Below are 20,085 nucleotides of genomic sequence, written 5' to 3'. Positions count from 1 at the left end.
GGACTCGGGTAGACGAGTACACTAGAATGTCATCAATGTACACGACCACCCCTTGCCCCTGCATATCCCGGAAAATCTCATCCACGAAGGATTGGAAGACTGACGGAGCATTCATCAACCCGTATGGCATGACGAGATACTCGTAATGACCAGAGGAGGTACTAAATGCTGTTTTTCATTCGTCGCCCTCCCTAATGCGCACCAAGTTATACGCGCTCCTGAGATCCAGTTTTGTGAAAAACCACGCGCCGTGCAATGACTCCGTCATGGTCGCAATCAGAGGGAGTGGATAACTGTATTTCACAGTAATCTGATTGAGACCACGGTAATCAATGCACGGGCGCAACCCTCCATCTTTTTTCTTCACAAAAAAGAAGCTTGAGGACGCAGGAGAAGTGGAGGGCCGTATGTATCCCTGTCTCAAAGATTCGGCTATGTAAGTCTCCATAGCTTTTCTCTCCTCTTGAGACAAAGGATACACGTGGCTCCATGGGAGCGCTGCTCCTGCCTGGAGGTCTATCGCACAATCCCCCTGTCTGTGAGGAGGCAACTGCGTCGCCCTAGCTTTACTAAACACAATAGCCAAATCCCCATATTCAGGCGGAATGTGCAATGCGGGCACTTGGTTTGGACTTTCCACCGAAGTCGCCCCACGGAAACACCCAGACATCGCCCCTCACACTGAGCAGACCACCCATTGAGAACTCTCTGTTGCCACGAAATGGCAGGGTTATGGGTACTTAACCAGGGAATTCCCAGCACCACCGGGTACGCAGGAGAGTCGATCAGATATAGCTGTATAGTCTCCTCATGACCCCCCTGCGCACACATCCTAAGTGGCGCTGTGATTTCCCTAATCAACCCCGACCCCAACGGACGGCTATCTAAAGCATGAACGGGAAAAGGCTTGTCAACAGGCAGGAGGGGAATCCCTAAATCTATACAAAACTTCCGATCAACAAAATTCCCAGCTGCGCCTGAATCTACTAGCGCCTTATGCTGTGAATGAGGTGCAACCTGTGGAAAACGAACAGGTATACAAAAGTGCGCAACAGAGAGCTCTGGGTAAGTGGGGCGTCTACTCACCTGGGAATGCTCCCCAGTGCGTGGCCTGTTGTCTCCTCCTCCTGGAGACCCTCCCCAGCACCTGGCCGCAGTGTGCCCTCCACGACCGCAATTGGTGCAGGGGACAGGCCCCCTCGGGCTCCTTCTCCTCCTTTCTCTAGCGCCAGCACCCCCGAGCTCCATAGGGCTTGGCTCGGAGGTGCTGGAGGGTGGAATGGACGGACCCCACTCGGGACGTCCACGGGTGGCCAGCAGGGTGTCCAGACGGATGGACATGTCGACCAACTGGTCGAAGGTGAAATTGGTGTCCCTGCAGGCCAACTCACGTTGAACGTCCTCCCGTAGGCTACATCGAAAATGATCGATGAGGGCCCGTTCATTCCACCCTGCCTCTGCCGCTAGAGTCCGGAACTCCAGTGCGAACGCCTGTGCGCTCCTCTTCCCCTGACTAAGGTAGAACAGTCGCTCCCCCGCCGCTTTGCCCTCAGGTGGATGGTCGAACACGGCCTTGAAGCGACGGGAGAACTCCGCGTAGGAGATGGTGGTGGCGTCTATCCTCCTCCACTCGGCGTTGGCCCATTCCAACGCCTTGCCCGTGAGACAGGAGATGAGGGCGGAAACGCTCGTGTCCCGAGGGCACCGGGTGTACAGTGGCCAGGTAGAGCTCCACCTGCAGGACGAACCCCTGACACCCGGCAGCTGTGCCGTCATACGCCCTCGGGAGCGAGAGCCGAATCCCACTGGGTTCCGGACCTGGGACTGGTGGACCGACCGATGGTGGTGGCAAGGTAGGTGGAGGTGTGGGTACCCCTCTGGACTCCCATCGGTGCAGGGTGTTGATGACATCCTGTAGAGCGGTCCCCAGTTGTCTGATCTGGTCATCCTGGCCGCGGACATGCTCCTCCAGCGACTCAGGTGCGGCTGTTGCTCCTGCTGATTCCATTTATAAGGTGTGTGATTCTGTCAAGGGTGCTGTAGGTGGGTGTGGTGCAGGAATCAAGCGCAACGCAGAAACTAAGTCCAAAATACTTTAGTGAAATATTCACGTAGTACACGAGCTCAACAAGCCCGGAGGCGAAATAAAGGCGCACTAACATGTGCGAAAAACCCTCTCCTAGACAACGGAGGGAAACACGTAGCACAGAACACCAAACAGAAGCGCAATCACACACAACACCTGACACACACAACGAGAACTAAATAGGACACTAATGAGCACTAACTGGAAACAGGTGTACAACATCAAGACAAAACCAAACGAACATGAAACATCCAACGGTGGCAGCTAGTACTACGGGGACGACGACCGCCGAAGCCTGCCCGAGCAAGGAGGAGGAGCAGCCTCGGCCGAAACCGTGACACTCTCTGTACCACAATGTTTCATTTAAGGTTACTATCCCAATACAGTTCACTTATTTATATTGATATGACTTTATTTCAGGGTGGACAATTTCCAGCGTTGCGTCTAAAAGAAAAGTCGAGCGCATGTTTACAGCGCATGTTTACAAGAACACACAGGTAGGATACACTTCAGTATCATATAGCAAGATTTTGATAGCTTAAACTATAGTATATGATTTCTTGCAATTTCAAAGTGGTAAATTGGAAGTTTAACCATGTAATTTATGAGACACCCTAATGCCTAAAACCTTGTTTTCTTTTATCCAGGGCGAGGACGTCTCTGTGGTTGCTTTAGAGGCTTTGGGATATATGGCCCAATTATTTAACAGCCTGACTTCTGTCACCTGGAACAAGGAAACACTGAGCCTGTTCAAAAACGGATTACCAGTTAAGTTAAGAAATTAGAGGGATGCGTAAGTATGATCCCTCATGGTGTAGCCTAAGCTATATTTGGGGGGCAGACAATAATTGGCATAGGTCTTTAATTTGTGATTTAATATCAACGATATATTTTCAGAACCTGTCTTAAGACAGAATTAATTCACTCAGCACAATTGTATTTTGTCTCCAGGTCAGATGTGGTGTTGGGGCATCCTCTGGAGATGGAGGGTTGGTTACTTCAGCCAACGCGTCTATGAAAACATATTTCGACAAGCTGAACACCGTCTTGAAACAGAAGGTGGGTCCAATATCAAATGCACTGGAAAAGAGGCTAAATTAATCTGAGGAAAAGTTCTAGATCACCACAAATCGGATGAATTTCGTTGCCACAACTCACATATGCAACTTGGAACTTCCAAGCTCGGTTTTAGTTTTGTCAGATGCGCTGGTGCAGCACCTGCTGTGGTTGAGTAGAGGGAAAAAATGCATGGCTTGTATGAGTTCCAGGAACACAGCGCATGTGCATGGAAGATCGTATGAGCGGAAGTTCGCTACAAAAATATGCAGTTTTAAAAATGCCTCGACAGCAGAGTCAAGCCGTGAGGAAGAAGCGGTCTGTTGGACAACCACATAATCATCATTGGAGACATGTGACATGTTCCTGAGACTGGCTAATAGATTGATGGCTGATATATTTACTGACTGACTGATTGATATATTTATAATACAATTAAATGAAAAATACATGCATCTATTATCATATTGTTTTTATTAATTCATATATATATTCAGTCATCCATGCATTCATCCATTCAGTCTTTCATGCATTCATTCGTTTATAGACTTACTTTTTTAAAGGGGCAATTTGAAGTTCAAACAACACCATAGTGGACACTCAACCACTATTTTGGTAAATAGCTGAGGGATGGGGTTCGAGAAAAGTAACCACTGTCAGAGAGCTATTGATTCAAGTAATGACCAGCCAAGAGATCAAATTATAGTTTAACTACATTTTTGAAGCTATACTGTGTTTGTTTTATTTTATATTGTTTCAAACAAAGTATATTTTGGGTTCTGTTGAAGTAAGACAGTTGAACTAAGCTCATGAGGCATTTAAAAGTTATATATTCTTCAAGAGTCAATAGGTAGCCTGTGTTGGATGTAGCAATCGCAGAAATTGCCCCTTTAAATAAGCATATCCAAGACGATGAAATGTAGTACTATAAAGAATTAGGATTTAGGTCATTTTCGAATAAACTTCCGATAATGTCATCACAACACATTGGCACATTGGTTTATTTATAGAAATTGGCCTGCTAGTCTCTCGTAAGGAATAAATAGTCAAACGTTAGTGTTATCCTGATTATTCAGATACAGACGTCATAAAATTCCGGTTAATTTCTATTTAGTCATCAGTTATTATCAACAGTTTAATTCAAATGTATAGACATGAATGGGATTAAAGAGAGAAGATGCAAACAGAAAGAGATCACATTAAATCCTCATCTCTCACTCCCTCTCTCTCATAGATGCACGAACGCACGCAAACAAACACACGCACGCACGCACGCACGCAAACAAACACACACACACACACACACACACACACACACACACACACAGAGAGAGAGAGAGAGAGACAAACAAGCAAATAGCAGTTTTGTGATTAAAAAACAAATATTGTAGTAAGTGCCATTAGTTTAATATTGGTGTTAAAGGGTCGATATTCTCTCTCTCTCTCTCCCTCTCCTTCTCCCTGTCTGTCTTAGCAACGTTTGAGTCTTCACAATGCCAGCTATGAGTTACATTTTTTAAACCTAATGAGGTCAACGTGCCTCCCATGAACGATCACTCAAAACATGACGAGTGTGAAGTAGAGCACACGAAAAGGGAAATCCGGTCTTGCGGTTCACTAGGCAAAACATTCCCAAAATCATTCATTTTAAATCTGAATATAGTGAGACTACCTTTCACTTTTTGTACATCCTTTCAATCCTCACTATTTAAGTTAATCCGCAGATATGGGATCAGAACACAAACCACATTCTGACTGGAGGAAATTTGCAATATACTGGCAACAGGTGAGTCAACAACATGCTATCATTTGATCATTGCCTCAGGCTTCAATGAAATAATCATTTTCAGGATTATATTCAACTAACAATGATTATCTGCTACAGGTCATCTAACTACCCGAAGAATGACACTTCAGACTATCACTTGGATGAGCGCCTTCCTCTGCCTCGCACAAGTTTGCTCCATGCCCATGCCTTGCCACCTACAGGGACAGCTGGTGCGAACAACCCACAACCTACTGAGAGACATGGTACATTTTTTAAATTACTTTTGACTTGAGATGTATTATCCAACTATGTTTAACTGAATAGCTCAACGTGAATACTGTGTTTTCTCTTTCTTTCAGGGGGGTCATTTTCCTCTGGAGTGCCTGCAGCAGAATGTCTTCCCGGCATTCCCAGCCGCCGCATTTGCAACCTCCGGCGCGCCACAGGTAAGGGCAAGCAACATATACAAGTGTTCTTTACAGAATGAAAGAGTTTTTGCAATCGTTAGGATTCGAAAGTAGAAAACTTTAAACTGCCATTTATGTTATTTGAAATGATTGTTGTTGTCCGTTTCAGTTGAGCAGCAGTGGTGCTAAGGCTATTTATGATACATTGAAGAACATCGACTCATTGTTTGGAGCTGACGACCTGCCAACTAAGTGGGACCAACAGAAGTTGGAGAATTTTAAGAATATTATATACCGCCAGATTGAAGAGAGCAAATGTGTGAGTTGCTATGCCAACACAGATAGTGGGGAAAAAAAGTATTTAGTCAGCCACCAATTGTGCAAGTTCTCCCACTTAAAAAGATGAGAGAGGCCTGTAATTTTCATCATAGGTACACGTCAACTATGACAGACAAATTGAGGAAAAAATATCCAGAAAATCACATTGTAGGATTTTTTATGAATTTATTTGCAAATTATGGTGGAAAATAAGTATTTGGTCACCTACAAACAAGCAAGATTTCTGGCTCTCACAGACCTGTAACTTCTTCTTTAAGAGGATCCTCTGTCCTCCACTCGTTACCTGTATTAATGGCACCTGTTTAAACTTGTTATCAGTATAAAAGACACCTGTCCACAACCTCAAACAGTCACACTCCAAACTCCACTATGGCCAAGACGAAAGAGCTTTCAAAGGACACCAGAAACAAAATTGTAGACCTGCACCAGGCTGGGAAGACTGAATCTGCAATAGGTAAGCAGCTTGGTTTGAAGAAATCAACTGTGGGAGCAATTATTAGGAAATGGAAGACATACAAGACCACAGATAATCTCCCTCGATCTGGTGCTCCACGCAAGATCTCACCCCGTGGGATCAAAATTATCACAAGAACGGTGAGCAAAAATCCCACAACCACACGGGGGGACCTAGTGAATGACCTGCAGAGAGCTGGGACCAAAGTAACAAAGCCTACCATCAGTAACACACTACGCCGCCAGGGACTCAAATCCTGCAGTGCCCCCTGCTTAAGCCAGTACATGTCCAGGCCCGTCTGAAGTTTGCTAGAGTGCATTTGGATGAGCCAGAAGAGGATTGGGAGAATGTCATATGGTCAGATGAAACCAAAATATAACTTTTTGGTAAAAACTCAACTCGTCGTGTTTGGAGGACAAAGAATGCTGAGTTGCATCCAAAGAACACCATACCTACTGTGAAGCATGGGGGTGGAAACATCATGCTTTGGGGCTGTTTCTCTGCAAAGGGACCAGGACGACTGATCCGTGTAAAGGAAAGAATGAATGGGGCCATGTATCGTGAGATTTTGAGTGAAAACCTCCTTCCATCAGCAAGGGCATTGAAGATGAAACGTGGCTGGGTCTTTCAGCATGACAATGATCCCAAACACACCGCCCAGGCAACGAAGGAGTGGCTTCATGAGAAGCATTTCAAGGTCCTGGAGTGGCCTAGCCAGTCTCCAGATCTCAACCCCATAGAAAACCTTTGGAGGGAGTTGAAAGTCCGTGTTGCCCAGCGACAGCCCCAAAACATCCCTGCTCTAGAGGAGATCTGCATGGAGGAATGGGCCAAAATACCAGCAACAGTGTGTGAAAACCTTGTGAAGACTTACAGAAAACGTTTGACCTGTGCCATTGCCAGCAAAGGGTATATAACAAAGTATTGAGAAACTTTTGTTATTGACCAAATACTTATTTTCCACCATAATTTGCAAATAAATTCATTAAAAATCCTACAATGTGATTTTCTGGATTTTTTCTTCTAATTTTGTCTGTTATAGTTGACGTGTACCTATGATGAAAATTACAGGCCTCTCTCATCTTTTTAAGTGAGAGAACTTGCACAATTGGTGTTTGACTAAATACTTTTTTTCCCCACTGTAGCTTAACTGTTTAATTGTGGTATGGTGGCATTTGAATTATTATTCATCGCCTGCCTCTTTCTTTCTGGCAGATGATGGGCAGTGTGGATACAAGTGATTATCCCATCAGGGCAGAGGGACTGAAGACATACTTTGGGAAGATTGCAGCAGTCCTAAAAGAAAAGGTAGGCTATAGGTTAAAAACAAAAATACACATTGTTTTGATAATATCTCTACATTGGACAATATTACCCTATATTGCCCTAACAGTTTATTTTTATTTTCACAGAATTTCAGTTACTGCGCCTGGGAAGTGGTTCGAAAAGAACTCCTGTACACCCTACAGTTCATTCTGAAACACAACTCTGATAGCCTTCTGTGGTCCAACAGAACATGAATTTGAACTTGCAGAACTTTTTTTACAATTGGGTTTTACAATTGTGCTTGATTTTAAAAGCCTACTATTCTACAATCATGTAATGTGCAATGTCAAACTGCAATATTGTACATGTATTTATTTATTTATCAAGGATATTTATTTATGTAGGCCTATTTATGAATGTATTTATTTATCTGTTTGAAAATCGTGCCTATATGTTAATCTTCATCAAATGTTAAATTAATAAACTTTTTTATACTTTTAAATATTGTTAATCTGAGTGCTCATTCTGTAGCCAAGTCTTTCGGTGTGTGAACATTCAGATTTGGAATAAACATGCTCGGGACATATGCACGGATGGCAGTACAATTAATTGTATAGCCTACTAATCCATAAAGGAAAGCCATAAAAACAAGTAAAATGTATCTTCTCAAAATGAAGTTATATTCAAAAGCCTTTTTTCAATTAAGTGTGTTTTAGTACTGGACAGGGTGGGCCTGTTTTGAACGTTGCACTTTGAGCACCTATATGAATTTCTTTCCTACCATAGAGTTCCTATTAAATTATTCGAATTCCTAATTCTATGGTTCCAACCCCCTCAGTGACATTGGGTTCCACAATCAATAACGTAATCGGAACAATATTAGCCGAATAGACTGAACAGGTGCACTTTGAATTCACAAGCAGTGAGGTAAAATGGTCGAAATTTAGCTTTCATTCAACACTATCAGTCTCTCTTTTAATAACATCTATTTTTATTTCAAGGATGTCCAATATAAACACTGAACAGCCATATGCTTCAGATTGCACTGTCTGGTTAAAAGAGAGTCAACGGACTAAATGTGTGAGCAAAATGTGGTCTCTGTGAAACGCCTATTGAAACAATGGTTCTTGCTAACCCTACACAGAATCTGAAAAGTGTGGTGTGCAATGTCCACAATTTCAGCATATTTATATTGATCATGGCCCTCATTTAATAAGACAGAGCCCTGCAACATTGTATTATAGAGTTATTCGTTTTTCATATTCAATATTGCCAGCTGAATAACTGCTTAATGTAATCATTTAATGCATTGCTTCAATGCAATTATTTGCATAGACATGTATGAAAATGGTTCACTTGCATTATATTTTCCTGATTAATTTCACAATAGCATAATTAAGAATCACCCACTGAAAATTGAGGCTTATAAAGGGAAGCGAAAGCCTGAACCATGCTACCTTCTTCACCACGAATTATTTTTGTGTACCTTCATGTAGCGATACTTGGGTGTATACTTCAGCAATGTAGGTATCATATCGAATCAAGATAATAGGTTGTTAATCATTTCTAATGTCTGTTGGACTCAAGTTCTATCAAAAGAAACATGGCTGTATTGAAATGGATGCGCATCTGTCTGACTATGTTCTGCCTAGACACAGCAGCATCCGATCCGTGCAGGTGGACGCAGTTTATGCACCAGTCTGCTATTTGGTGTGCACAATTTGATGCTCAATATATCTCATTATTAGGCCTACTTTTTAATGTATTTATTATAGCACATTTTATCTAACCAATGCTTTCACTCTCTGTACCACAATGTTTCATTTAAGGTTACATTCCCACAACAGTTCACTTATTTATATTGATATGACTTTATTTCAGGGTGGACAATTTCCAGCTCTGTGTCGAAAAGAAAAGTCGAGCGCATGATTCCAGAGCATGTTTACAAGAATAATAATATGCCATTTAGCAGACGCTTTTATCCAAAGCGACTTACAATCATGCGTGCATACATTTTTTTGTGTTAAGTGGTCCCGGGGATCGAACCCACACCTTGGCGTTACAAGCGCCGTGCTCTACCAGCTGAGCTACAGAGGACCACAACACACAGATAGGATACACTTCAGTATCATATATCAAGATTTTGATAGCCTAAACTATAGTATATGATTTCTTGCAATTTCAAAGTGGTTAAGTGGATTTTTACCCATGTAATTTGTGAGACACCCTAACGCCTAAAACCTTGTTTTCTTTTATCCAGGGCGAGGACGTCTCTGTGGTTGCTTTAGAGGCTTTGGGAGATATGGACCAATTATTTAACAGCCTGATTTCTGTCACCTGGAACAAGGAAACACTGAGCCTGTTCAAAAACGGATTACCAGTTAAGTTAAGAAATTAGAGGGATGCTTAAGTATGATCCCTCATGGTGTAGCCTAAGCCAAATTTGGGGGGCAGACAATAATTGGCATAGGTCTTTAATTTGTGATTTAATATCAACGATATATTTTCAGAACCTGTCTTAAGACAGAATTAATTCACTCAGCACAATTGTATTTTGTCTCCAGGTCAGATGTGGTGTTGGGGCATCCTCTGGAGATGGAGGGTTGGTTACTTCAGCCAACGCGTCTATGAAAACATATTTCGACAAGCTGAACACCGTCTTGAAACAGAAGGTGGGTCCAATATCAAATGCACTGGAAAAGAGGCTAAATTAATCTGAGGAAAAGTTCTAGATCACCACAAATCGGATGAATTTCGTTGCCACAACTCACATATGCAACTTGGAACTTCCAAGCTCGGTTTTAGTTTCGTCGGATGCGCTGGTGCAGCACCTGCTGTGGTTGAGTTGAGTGAAAAAATGCATGGCTTGTATGAGTTCCAGGAACACAGCGCATGTGCATGGAAGATCGTATGAGCGGAAGTTCGCTACAAAAATGTGCAGTTTTAAAAATCAAGCCGTGAGGAAGAAGCGGTCTGTTGGACAACCACATAATCATCATTGGAGACATGTGACATGTTCCTGAGACTGGCTAATAGATTGATGGCTGATATATTTACTGACTGACTGATTGATATATTTATAATACAATTAAATGAAAAATACATGCATCTAAAATCATATTGTTTTTATTAATTCATTTATATATTCAGTCATCCATGCATTCATCCATTCAGTCTTTCATGCATTCATTCGTTTATAGACTTACTTTTTTAAAGGGGCAATTTGAAGTTCAAACAACACCATAGTGGACACTCAACCACTATTTTGGTAAATAGCTGAGGGATGGGGTTCGAGAAAAGTAACCTCTGTCAGAGAGCTATTGATTCAAGTAATGACCAGCCAAGAGATCAAATTATCGTTTAACTACATTTTTGAAGCTATACTGTGTTTGTTTTGATTTATATTGTTTCAAACAAAGTATATTTTGGGTTCTTTTGAAGTAAGACAGTTGAACTAAGCTCATGAGGCATTTAAAAGTAATATATTCTTCAAGAGTCAATAGGTAGCCTGTGTATCATTAATTAAAAAGTCCAAAATTGGATGTAGCAATCGCAGAAATTGCCTCTTTAACTAAGCATATCCAAGACGATGAAATGTAGTGCTATTAGGAATTATGATTTAGGTCATTTTCTAATAAACCTACGATAATGTTATCACAACAAATTGGCACATTGGTTTATTCATAGAAATGGGCCTGCTAGTCTCTCGTAAGGAATTAATAGTCAAACGTTAATGTTATCCTGATTATTCAGATACAGACTTCATAAAATTCCGGTTAATTTCTATTTAATCATTGTTATTATCAACAGTTTAATTCAAATGTATAGACATGAATGGGATTAAAGACAGAAGATGCAAACAGAAAGAGATCACATTAAATCCTCATCTCTCACTCCCTCTCTCTCACAGACACATACACACGCACGCACGCAAACAAACAAACACATGCACGCACGCACGCACGCAAACACACACACACACACACACACACACACACACACACACACACACACACACACACACACACACACACACACACACACACACACACAGAGCGAGAGAGACAAACAAGCAAATAGCAGTTTTGTGATTAAAAAACAAACATTGTAGCAAGTGCCATTAGTTTCATATTGGTGTTAAAGGGTCGATATTCTCTCTCTCTCCGTCTCCTTCTCCCTGTCTTTCTTAGCAGCGTTTGAGTCTTCACAAGGTCTGCTATGAGTTACACTTTTTAAACCTACTGAGGACAACGTGCTTCCCATGAACAATCAGTCAAAACATGACGAGTGTGAAGTAGAGCACACGAAAAGGGAAATCCGGTCTTGCGGTTCACTAGGCAAAACATTCCCAAAATCATTCATTTTAACTCTGAATATAGTGAGACTACCTTTCACTTTTTGTACATCCGTTCAATCCTCACTATTTAAGTTAATCCGCAGATATGGGATCAGAACACAAACCACATTCTGACTGGAGGAAATTTGCAATATACTGGCAACAGGTGAGTCAACAACATGCTATCATTTGATCATTGCTTCAGGCTTCAATGAAATAATCATTTTCAGGATTATATTCAACTAACAATGATTATCTGCTACAGGTCATCTAACTACCCGAAGAATGACACTTCAGACTATCACTTGGATGAGCGCCTTCCTCTGCCTCGCACAAGTTTGCTCCATGTCCATGCCTTGCCACCTACAGGGACAGCTGGTGCGAACAACCCACAACCTACTGAGAGACATGGTACATTTTTTAAATTACTTTTGACTTGAGATGTATTATCCAACTATGTTTAACTGAATAGCTCAACGTGAATACTGTGTTTTCTCTTTCTTTCAGGGGGGTCATTTTCCTCTGGAGTGCCTGCAGCAGAATGTCTTCCCGGCATTCCCAGCCGCCGCATTTGCAACCTCCGGCGCGCCACAGGTAAGGGCAAGCAACATATACAAGTGTTCTTTACAGAATGAAAGAGTTTTTGCAATCGTTAGGATTAGAAAGTAGAAAACTTTAAACTGCCATTTATGTTATTTGAAATGATTGTTGTTGTCCGTTTCAGTTGAGCAGCAGTGGTGCTAAGGCTATTTATGATACATTGAAGAACATCGACTCATTGTTTGGAGCTGACGACCTGCCAACTAAGTGGGACCAACAGAAGTTGGAGAATTTTCAGAATATTATATACCGCCAGATTGAAGAGAGCAAATGTGTGAGTTGCTATGCCAACACAGATAGCTTAACTGTTTAATTGTGGTATGGTGGCATTTGAATTATTATTCATCGCCTGCCTCTTTCTTTCTGGCAGATGATGGGCAGTGTGGATACAAGTGATTATCCCATCAGGGCAGAGGGACTGAAGACATACTTTGGGAAGATTGCAGCAGTCCTAAAAGAAAAGGTAGGCTATAGGGTAAAAACAAAAAGACACATTGTTTTGATAATATCTCTACATTGGACAATATTACAATACATTGCCCTAACAGTTTATTTTTATTTTCACAGAATTTCAGTTACTGCGCCTGGGAAGTGGTTCGAAAAGAACTCCTGTACACCCTACAGTTCATTCTGAAACACAACTCTGATAGCCTTCTGTGGTCCAACAGAACATGAATTTGAACTTGCAGAACTTTTTTTTTACAATTGGGTTTTACAATTGTGCTTGATTGTAAAAGCCTCCTATTCTACAATCATGTAATGTGCAATGTCAAACTGCAAGATTGTACATGTATTTATTTATTATCAAGGTTATTTATTTATGTAGGCCTATTTATGAATATATTTATTTATCTCTTTGAAAATCGTGCCTATATGTTAATTTTCATCAAATGTTAAGTTAATAAACATTTTTATACTTTTAAATATTGTTAATCTGAGTGCTCATTCTGTAGCCAAGTCTGTCGGTGTGTGAACATTCAGATGTTGGTTAAAAATGCTCGGGACATATGCACGGATGGCAGAACAATTAATTGTATAGCCTACTAATCCATAAAGGAAATCCATAAAAACAAGTAAAATGTATCTTCTCAAAATGTAGTTATATTCAAAAGCCTTTTTTCAATTAGGTGTGTTTTAGTACTGGACAGGGCGGGCCAGTTTTGAACGTTGCACTTTAAGCTCCTATGCGAATTCCGTTCCTACCATAGAGTTCCTTTTAAATTATTCGAATTCCTAATTCAGGCTTTGATCAGACCCTACACCCAAACGAGGGCACTACGTTCATCCACCTCTGGCCTGCTAGCTCCCCTACCTCTACGGAAGCAAAGTTCCCGCTCAGCCCAGTCAAAGCTATTCGCTGCTCTGGCACCCCAATGGTTGAACAAGCTCCCCCACGACGCCAGGACAGCGGAGTCACTGACCACCTTCCAGAGACACTTGAAACCCTACCTCTTTAAGGAATACCTGGAATAGTATAAAGTAATCCTTCTACTCCCCCCCATAAAAAGAAGAAGAAAAAAGTAGTTTTCCCACTGGCTATCATAAGTTGAATGCATCAATTTGTAAGTCGCTCTGGATAAGAGCGTCTGCTAAATCATGTAAATGTAATTGTAAATGAATAGACTGAACAGGTGCACAGTGAATTCACAAGCAGTGAGGTAAAATGGTCGAACTTTAGCCTTCATTCAACACTATCAGTCTCTCTATTAATAACATCTATTTTTATTTCAAGGATGTCCAATATAAACACTGAACAGCCATATGCTTCAGATTGCACTGCCTGATTAAAAGAGAGTCAACGGACTAAATGTGTGAGCAAAATGTGGTCTCTGTGAAACGCCTATTGAAACAATGGTTCTTGCTAACCCTACACAGAATCTGAAAAGTGTGGTGTGCAATGTCCACAATTTCAGCATATTTATATTGATCATGGCCCTCATTTAATAAGACAGAGCCCTGCACCATTGTATTATAGAGTTATTCGTTTTTCATATTCAATATTGCCTGCTGAATAACTGCTTAATGTTATCAATACATGCATTTATCCAATGCAATTATTTGCATAGACATGTATGAAAATTGTTCACTTGCATTATATTTTTCTGATTAATTTCACAATAGCATAATTAAGAATCACCCACTGAAAATTGAAGCTTATAAAGGGAAGCGAAAGCCTGAACCATGCTACCTTCTTCACCACGAATGATTTTTGTATACCTTCATGTAGCGATACTTGGGTGTATACTTCAGCAATGTAGGTATCATATCGAATCAAGATGATAGGTTGTTAATCATTTCTAATGTCTGTTGGACTCAAGTTCTATCAAAAGAAACATGGCTGTATTGAAATGTTGCGCATCTGTCTGACTCTGTTCTGCCTAGACACTGCTGCATCCGATCGGTGCAGGTGGACCCGGTTGGGCAGACTGAATGATCTGAGCATAGATCTGATATTAGATATGGTGATTAATTTTAATTGCACCAGTCCACTATTTGGTGTGCCCAAATTGATGCGCAATATTCGCAATGATATTCACATTTTACTTTGTATTATAGCTCATTTCATGTAACATGCGATTTCAATATCTGTACCACTTGATATTAATTTGACTTCTATTTCAGGGTGGACACTTTCCAGTTCTGTGTCTAGAAGAAAATGTCAACGCATGTTTCCAGAGGACGTTTACAAGAACACACAGGTAGCATACACTTCAGTATCATATAGCAAGATGCTGATAGCCTAAACTACGTCTATTCCACTTTGGTTCAAAGTAATTTAATTGAAAGTACCTGGAAACAACGTCGAGTCAACCAGTGTGGATAATGCCTAAACCCCTGTTTTATTTTATCCAGGTCGAGGACGTCTCTGTTTTTGCATATGTGGCCCAATTATTCAACAACAGCGTGACTGCTGTCACTTAGAACAATAAACAACTGAACCTGTTTAAAAACATATTATCTCGTCAAGTTGAGAACTTAGAGGAATGAGAATATGATCCCTCTTGTGTAGCCTAGAGGTTATATTTGGGGGGCAGACAATCGTGGGCATTGGTATTTAATTTAGACACTACAGTTATTTATTCAAATATTGTATTAATCTTACACAAGACAGAACTAATGCACTCACCACCATCTTATATTGTCTCTAGGTCGGAGGTGGTGTTGGGGCATCCTCTGGAGATGGAGGGTCGGTTACTGAAGCCAACGCGTCTCTGAAAACATATTTTGACAAGCTGAACCCTGTCTTGAAACAGAAGGTCGGGCCAATATCAAATGCACTCGAAAAGAGACTAAATTAATCTGAGCAAAAGTTCTAGATCACCACAAATTGGATGCATTTCTCTGCCACAACTCACATATGAAACTGGGAACATGCAAGCGCCGTTGTAGTGTCGTTGGATGCGTCGGCGCAGCACTTGCTGTGGTTGAGTTGACTGAAATGTTTGTATTTATTGTATGCTCTCCAGGAAAACAGCACATGCGCATGGGAGATCGTGAGAGAGGAGGTTCGCGACAACCTGATGCATTTCAATAAATTCCTCGATAGCAGAGTTAAGCCGTGAGGAAGTCGACTGCAGAGTCAAGCCATGAGGAATAAGCGGTCTGTTGGACAACCACAGAATCATCATTGGAGACATGTGACATATTTCTGACGCTGGCTAATAGATTGATGGCTGATATATTTAATGACTGACTGATTTATATATAAACATTGATTGACTGATATGTATATGTGAAGGCTATGTATTTATGTATTCCTTTATTTATTTATAATACAATTAAATGAAAAATACATGCATCTATTATCATATTGTATTTATTCATTAATTTATATATTCAGTCATCAATGCATTCATCCATTCAGTCTTTCATGCATTCATTTGTTTATAGTCTTACTTTTTTAAAGGGGCAATCTGAAGTTCAAACAACACCATAGTGGCCACTCAACCACTATTTTTGTAAATAGCTGAGGGATGGGGTTCGAGAAAAGTAACCACGATCAGAAAGCTATTGGTTCAATTAATGACCATCCAAGAGATCAAAATTATAGTTTTAACTACATGTTGAAGCTATACAGTGTTTAGATTCATATTGTTTCAAACAATGTCATAAAAAAAGTATTTTTGGGGTTCTGTTGAGGTAAAACAGTTGAACTAAGCTCATGAGGCAATTAAAATTGATACATTCTTCAAGAATCAATGGGTTGCCTGTATATAATTAATTTAAAAGTCCATAAATGGATGTAACAATCGCAGAAAATTCCCCTTGAACGTAGCATGTCCAGGATGATGTTAATGTTAGACTGATTATTCAGATACAGACGTCGTAAAATGCTGGCGAATTTCTATTTGATTTCTATTTAATATTCAGTTATTATCAACAGTTTAATTCAACTGTATAGACATTAATGACATCATATTAAGTTATTTGTGGCTCAGCTGGTAGAGCATGGTGCCTGCAATGCCAGGGTCGTGGGGTCGATACCCACGGGGGACAAGCAAAGAAAATAAATAAATGTATGCACTCACTAATGTAAGTCGCTCTGGATAAGCGCGTCTGCTAAATGACAAGAATGTCAAAAAAGTGAAATCTGGTAGGCCTATTGCGGTTTTCACTAGGCCAAACTTTCCCAAATTCATTCATTTTTTACTCGAACCTAGTGAGACCCCCTTTCACTTTTATACATCCTTTAAATTCTCACAATTTAAGTTAAGCCGCAGATATGGGATCAGAACACAAACAATATTCGGACTCTGTAGGAAATGTGCACTATACTGGCAACGGGTGAGTCAATATGTCATTTGTTCATTGCTTCAGGTTTCAACGAATGAATTATTTTCAGGATTAAATTAAAATAACAATGATACTCTGTTGCAGGTCATCTAAGAATTGCACTTCAGACTATAATTTGGATGAGCGCCTTCCTCTGCCTCGCGCAAGTTTGCTCCATGCCCATGCCTTGCCAGCTGCAAGAACAGCTGTTGCGAACAACCCACAACCTACTGAGCGACATGGTACTTTTTTAAAATTACTTTGGGCTTTTATTGTATTATCTAACAAAGTTTATTAACTGACTCAGCCTGACTTCTGTGTTTTCTCTTTCTTTCAGGGAGGTACTTTTCCTCTGGAGTGCCTGCAGGATAATGTCTTCATGGCATTCCCAGCCACTGCTTTCGCAACCTCCTGCGCCACGGGTAACCACATGGGCTCATATCCAAGTGTTCATTAGAACATGAAAGTATATTTACAACCCTTACAATAAATAAGACAATCTTACACTGTCATATGTTATTTGAAATTATTGTTGTTGTCCGTTTCAGTTGAGCAGCAGCGGTTCTAAGTCTATTTATGAGACATTGAAGAACATCGACTCGTTGTTTGGAGCTGACGACCTACCAACAATGTAGGACCAACAGAAGTTGGAGTATTTTAATTTCAGAACATTATCTACCGTCAGATTGAAGAGAGCAAATGTGTGAGTACCTACCTATGCCAATTCAGATAACTTAAGTGTTTAAGTGTGGTATGGTGACATTTGAATTCTTTTTGTTCGCCTGCCTCTTTTCTTCTTGTGTCAGATGATGGGGAGTGTGGATACAGGGGATTATCTAGTATGGGCAAAGGTGCTGAAGACATACTTCGGGAACATCACAGAAGTCCTAAAAGATAAAGTAGGATAAAAGCAAAAATACTATAATGGAAAACACTACTTTGATAATTTCTCTATGTCAATATTAGCCTACATTTCCCTAACAGTTTATTTGTATTTTCACAGAATTTCAGTTACTGCGCCTGGGAAGTGGTTCGAAAAGAACTCCTGTACACCCTACAGTTCATTCTGGAACACAACTCTGATAGCCTTCTGTGGTCCAACAGAACATGAATTTGAACGTGCAGAATTGATTTACATACTGTACTTGATTTTGATTGCCTACCATTCTACAATTTTGTAATGTGCGATGTCAAACTGCAATATAATGGATTTATTTATGTATATTTCAAGGTTACATATTTATTTACATATTTATTTATTTGAAAATCATGCATATTGTTGCTGTCAAGTCAATACACATTTTTATACTTTTAAATATTACTACTCTGTGTGCTCATTCTGTAGCATCTTGATGCACTGTCTGTCGGTGTGTAAACGTTCAGATTTGGGTTAAACGTGCTCAGGACATGCACGGATGGCAGTGGAATTTGGCCTATAGCATACTAATCTATAAAGGAAAGCCCTACAAACAAGTCAGATGTAACTTCTCTAACTATAGTTAGGCTATATTCAAAAGCCTGTCTTCAATGAGGATAAGTAAACGGGTTTCAGCAGGGCTCTGTTTTGAACACAGTACTTTGAGCTCTTACGAATTCCGTTTCAACCCCCTCCATGAAATTGCATTCCACAATAACGTAATCAAAACAATATTCGTCGAATAGACAGAACAGATTGAATTCACAAGCAGTGAGGTAAAGAGTTTTCCCTACTGTGTCCTTTTCCACTTTCAGTTTCAGTTTCCATTTCCTAGCGCATACAGTGCCTTCAAAAAGTGTTCATACCCTAAAACTTATTCCACATTTTGTGTTACAGCCTGAATTCAAAATGGATTAAATACAATAATCCCCCCCTCACCCATCTACACACAATACCCCATAATGACAAAGTGAAAATATGTTTTTAGAATTTTTGTAAATCTATTGAAAATGAAATAAGGAGTCCATGCAATGTATTATGTTAATCAAATTTTTAGTCCTGAACTTATTTAGGCTTGCCATAACAAAGGGGTTGAATACTTATTGACTAAAGACATTTCAGCTTTTAATTCTTTATTAATTTGTAAAAATCTTGAAAAACATATTTCCACTTTGAATATTATGGGGTATTGTGTGTAGGCCAGTGACAAAAAATCTAAATGTAATCACATTTTTAATTCAGTCTGTAACACAACAAAATGTGGAAAAAGTCAAGGGGTGTGAATACTTTCTGAACGCAATGTACATGCATGTAGCCTATTGCTGTATGGTTCATGTAAGGTTACAGCCAGGTGTAGTCTGATCATGTCTAAATGGTGAGGTTTGACTGAGGGCCAGTTAAGCTCAGTGAGAATCCGAGGATTTATGTCTAAAGGAGCCAGACTGTTAAACAGAAGGACACACCCTGCACCACTCATTATGTAAACCTGAAATAGAAACATGGAGGTGAATCATATTTTATGGCATATGATTCACTTACTTGAGATTGAAACAGATCTATTCAAAACATCACTGCTAATCAACAGGTGTCAAGTTGTTAAGTGTTATGATTCACCACATAGACCTACAGTACATTATCATAGGTCTGATTTTTATCAACCGCTGGCTAAAACAGAAATATTGTGTCTGATTCACATGGGATTATTACTGTGGAAGTTCATGAAGGGGCTATAAATGCTGTGGTATATCTGTATGAGAACTACACCCTAGAATATGACATGTTGGACGGGTCTGACAGTCTGAATTAGGGCAGAATGTCAACATTTGGCAGAACATTGCTAATCACTAAAGAAAAGTTATGGTATTAAATGTCAGTTTTTCATATTGCTTTTTCTCATCATCAGTTACCATTACATTTTTATTAACAATTAACTATTACATTTAAGGAAATAGTCTTACGCTATTGCAGGAGTAACATTTTAATTCCTTTTTAAGTCAAAGTTATGGATTAACCCTAGCGCAGCTCATTTGACTCAATAATTCACATGCAAATATATGAGAGTTTGGGTTATGATTGAGGTTAAA

The 20,085-nt window shown here is 40.2% G+C and overlaps 2 protein-coding genes and 2 pseudogenes across 2 annotated transcripts; all 4 read left to right on the top strand.

Moving 5' to 3' along the window:
* Nucleotides 1–5,047: 5,047 nt before the first annotated feature.
* On the top strand, nucleotides 5,048–7,757 carry LOC121570574 (interferon alpha-1-like). The gene is made up of 5 exons (XM_041882046.1): nucleotides 5,048–5,173; nucleotides 5,270–5,356; nucleotides 5,487–5,636; nucleotides 7,326–7,418; nucleotides 7,523–7,757. The coding sequence occupies exons 1-5, from the start codon at nucleotides 5,048–5,050 to the stop codon at nucleotides 7,628–7,630; spliced, it is 564 nt and encodes a 187-aa protein (XP_041737980.1). The 3' UTR covers nucleotides 7,631–7,757.
* A 1,222-nt stretch (nucleotides 7,758–8,979) lies between these two features.
* Nucleotides 8,980–15,875, top strand: LOC121570572 (annotated as a pseudogene).
* LOC121570573 (interferon alpha-1-like) lies at nucleotides 11,998–12,992 on the top strand. The gene is made up of 5 exons (XM_041882045.1): nucleotides 11,998–12,123; nucleotides 12,220–12,306; nucleotides 12,437–12,586; nucleotides 12,683–12,775; nucleotides 12,880–12,992. The coding sequence occupies exons 1-5, from the start codon at nucleotides 11,998–12,000 to the stop codon at nucleotides 12,985–12,987; spliced, it is 564 nt and encodes a 187-aa protein (XP_041737979.1). The 3' UTR covers nucleotides 12,988–12,992.
* Nucleotides 15,876–17,207: 1,332 nt separating the features above from the next.
* LOC121569706 lies at nucleotides 17,208–18,196 on the top strand (annotated as a pseudogene).
* Nucleotides 18,197–20,085: the final 1,889 nt, after the last annotated feature.

Source organism: Coregonus clupeaformis, chromosome 7 (assembly GCF_020615455.1).
Source record: "Coregonus clupeaformis isolate EN_2021a chromosome 7, ASM2061545v1, whole genome shotgun sequence".
In the NCBI taxonomy this organism is placed as follows: domain Eukaryota; kingdom Metazoa; phylum Chordata; class Actinopteri; order Salmoniformes; family Salmonidae; genus Coregonus; species Coregonus clupeaformis.
This window is presented reverse-complemented; position numbering and strand designations above follow the sequence as displayed.

Excerpts from the sequence above, each read along its gene's own strand:
- LOC121570573 (XM_041882045.1), top strand. The coding sequence starts at position 11,998 with ATGACACTTCAGACTATCACTTGGATGAGCGCCTTCCTCTGCCTCGCA. Across the intron at positions 12,307-12,436 it reads CAACCTCCGGCGCGCCACAG|TTGAGCAGCAGTGGTGCTAA; the intron begins GTAAGGGCAAGC and ends TGTCCGTTTCAG. Across the intron at positions 12,587-12,682 it reads AGATTGAAGAGAGCAAATGT|ATGATGGGCAGTGTGGATAC; the intron begins GTGAGTTGCTAT and ends TCTTTCTGGCAG.
- LOC121570574 (XM_041882046.1), top strand. The coding sequence starts at position 5,048 with ATGACACTTCAGACTATCACTTGGATGAGCGCCTTCCTCTGCCTCGCA. Across the intron at positions 5,174-5,269 it reads ACAACCTACTGAGAGACATG|GGGGGTCATTTTCCTCTGGA; the intron begins GTACATTTTTTA and ends TCTTTCTTTCAG. Across the intron at positions 5,637-7,325 it reads AGATTGAAGAGAGCAAATGT|ATGATGGGCAGTGTGGATAC; the intron begins GTGAGTTGCTAT and ends TCTTTCTGGCAG.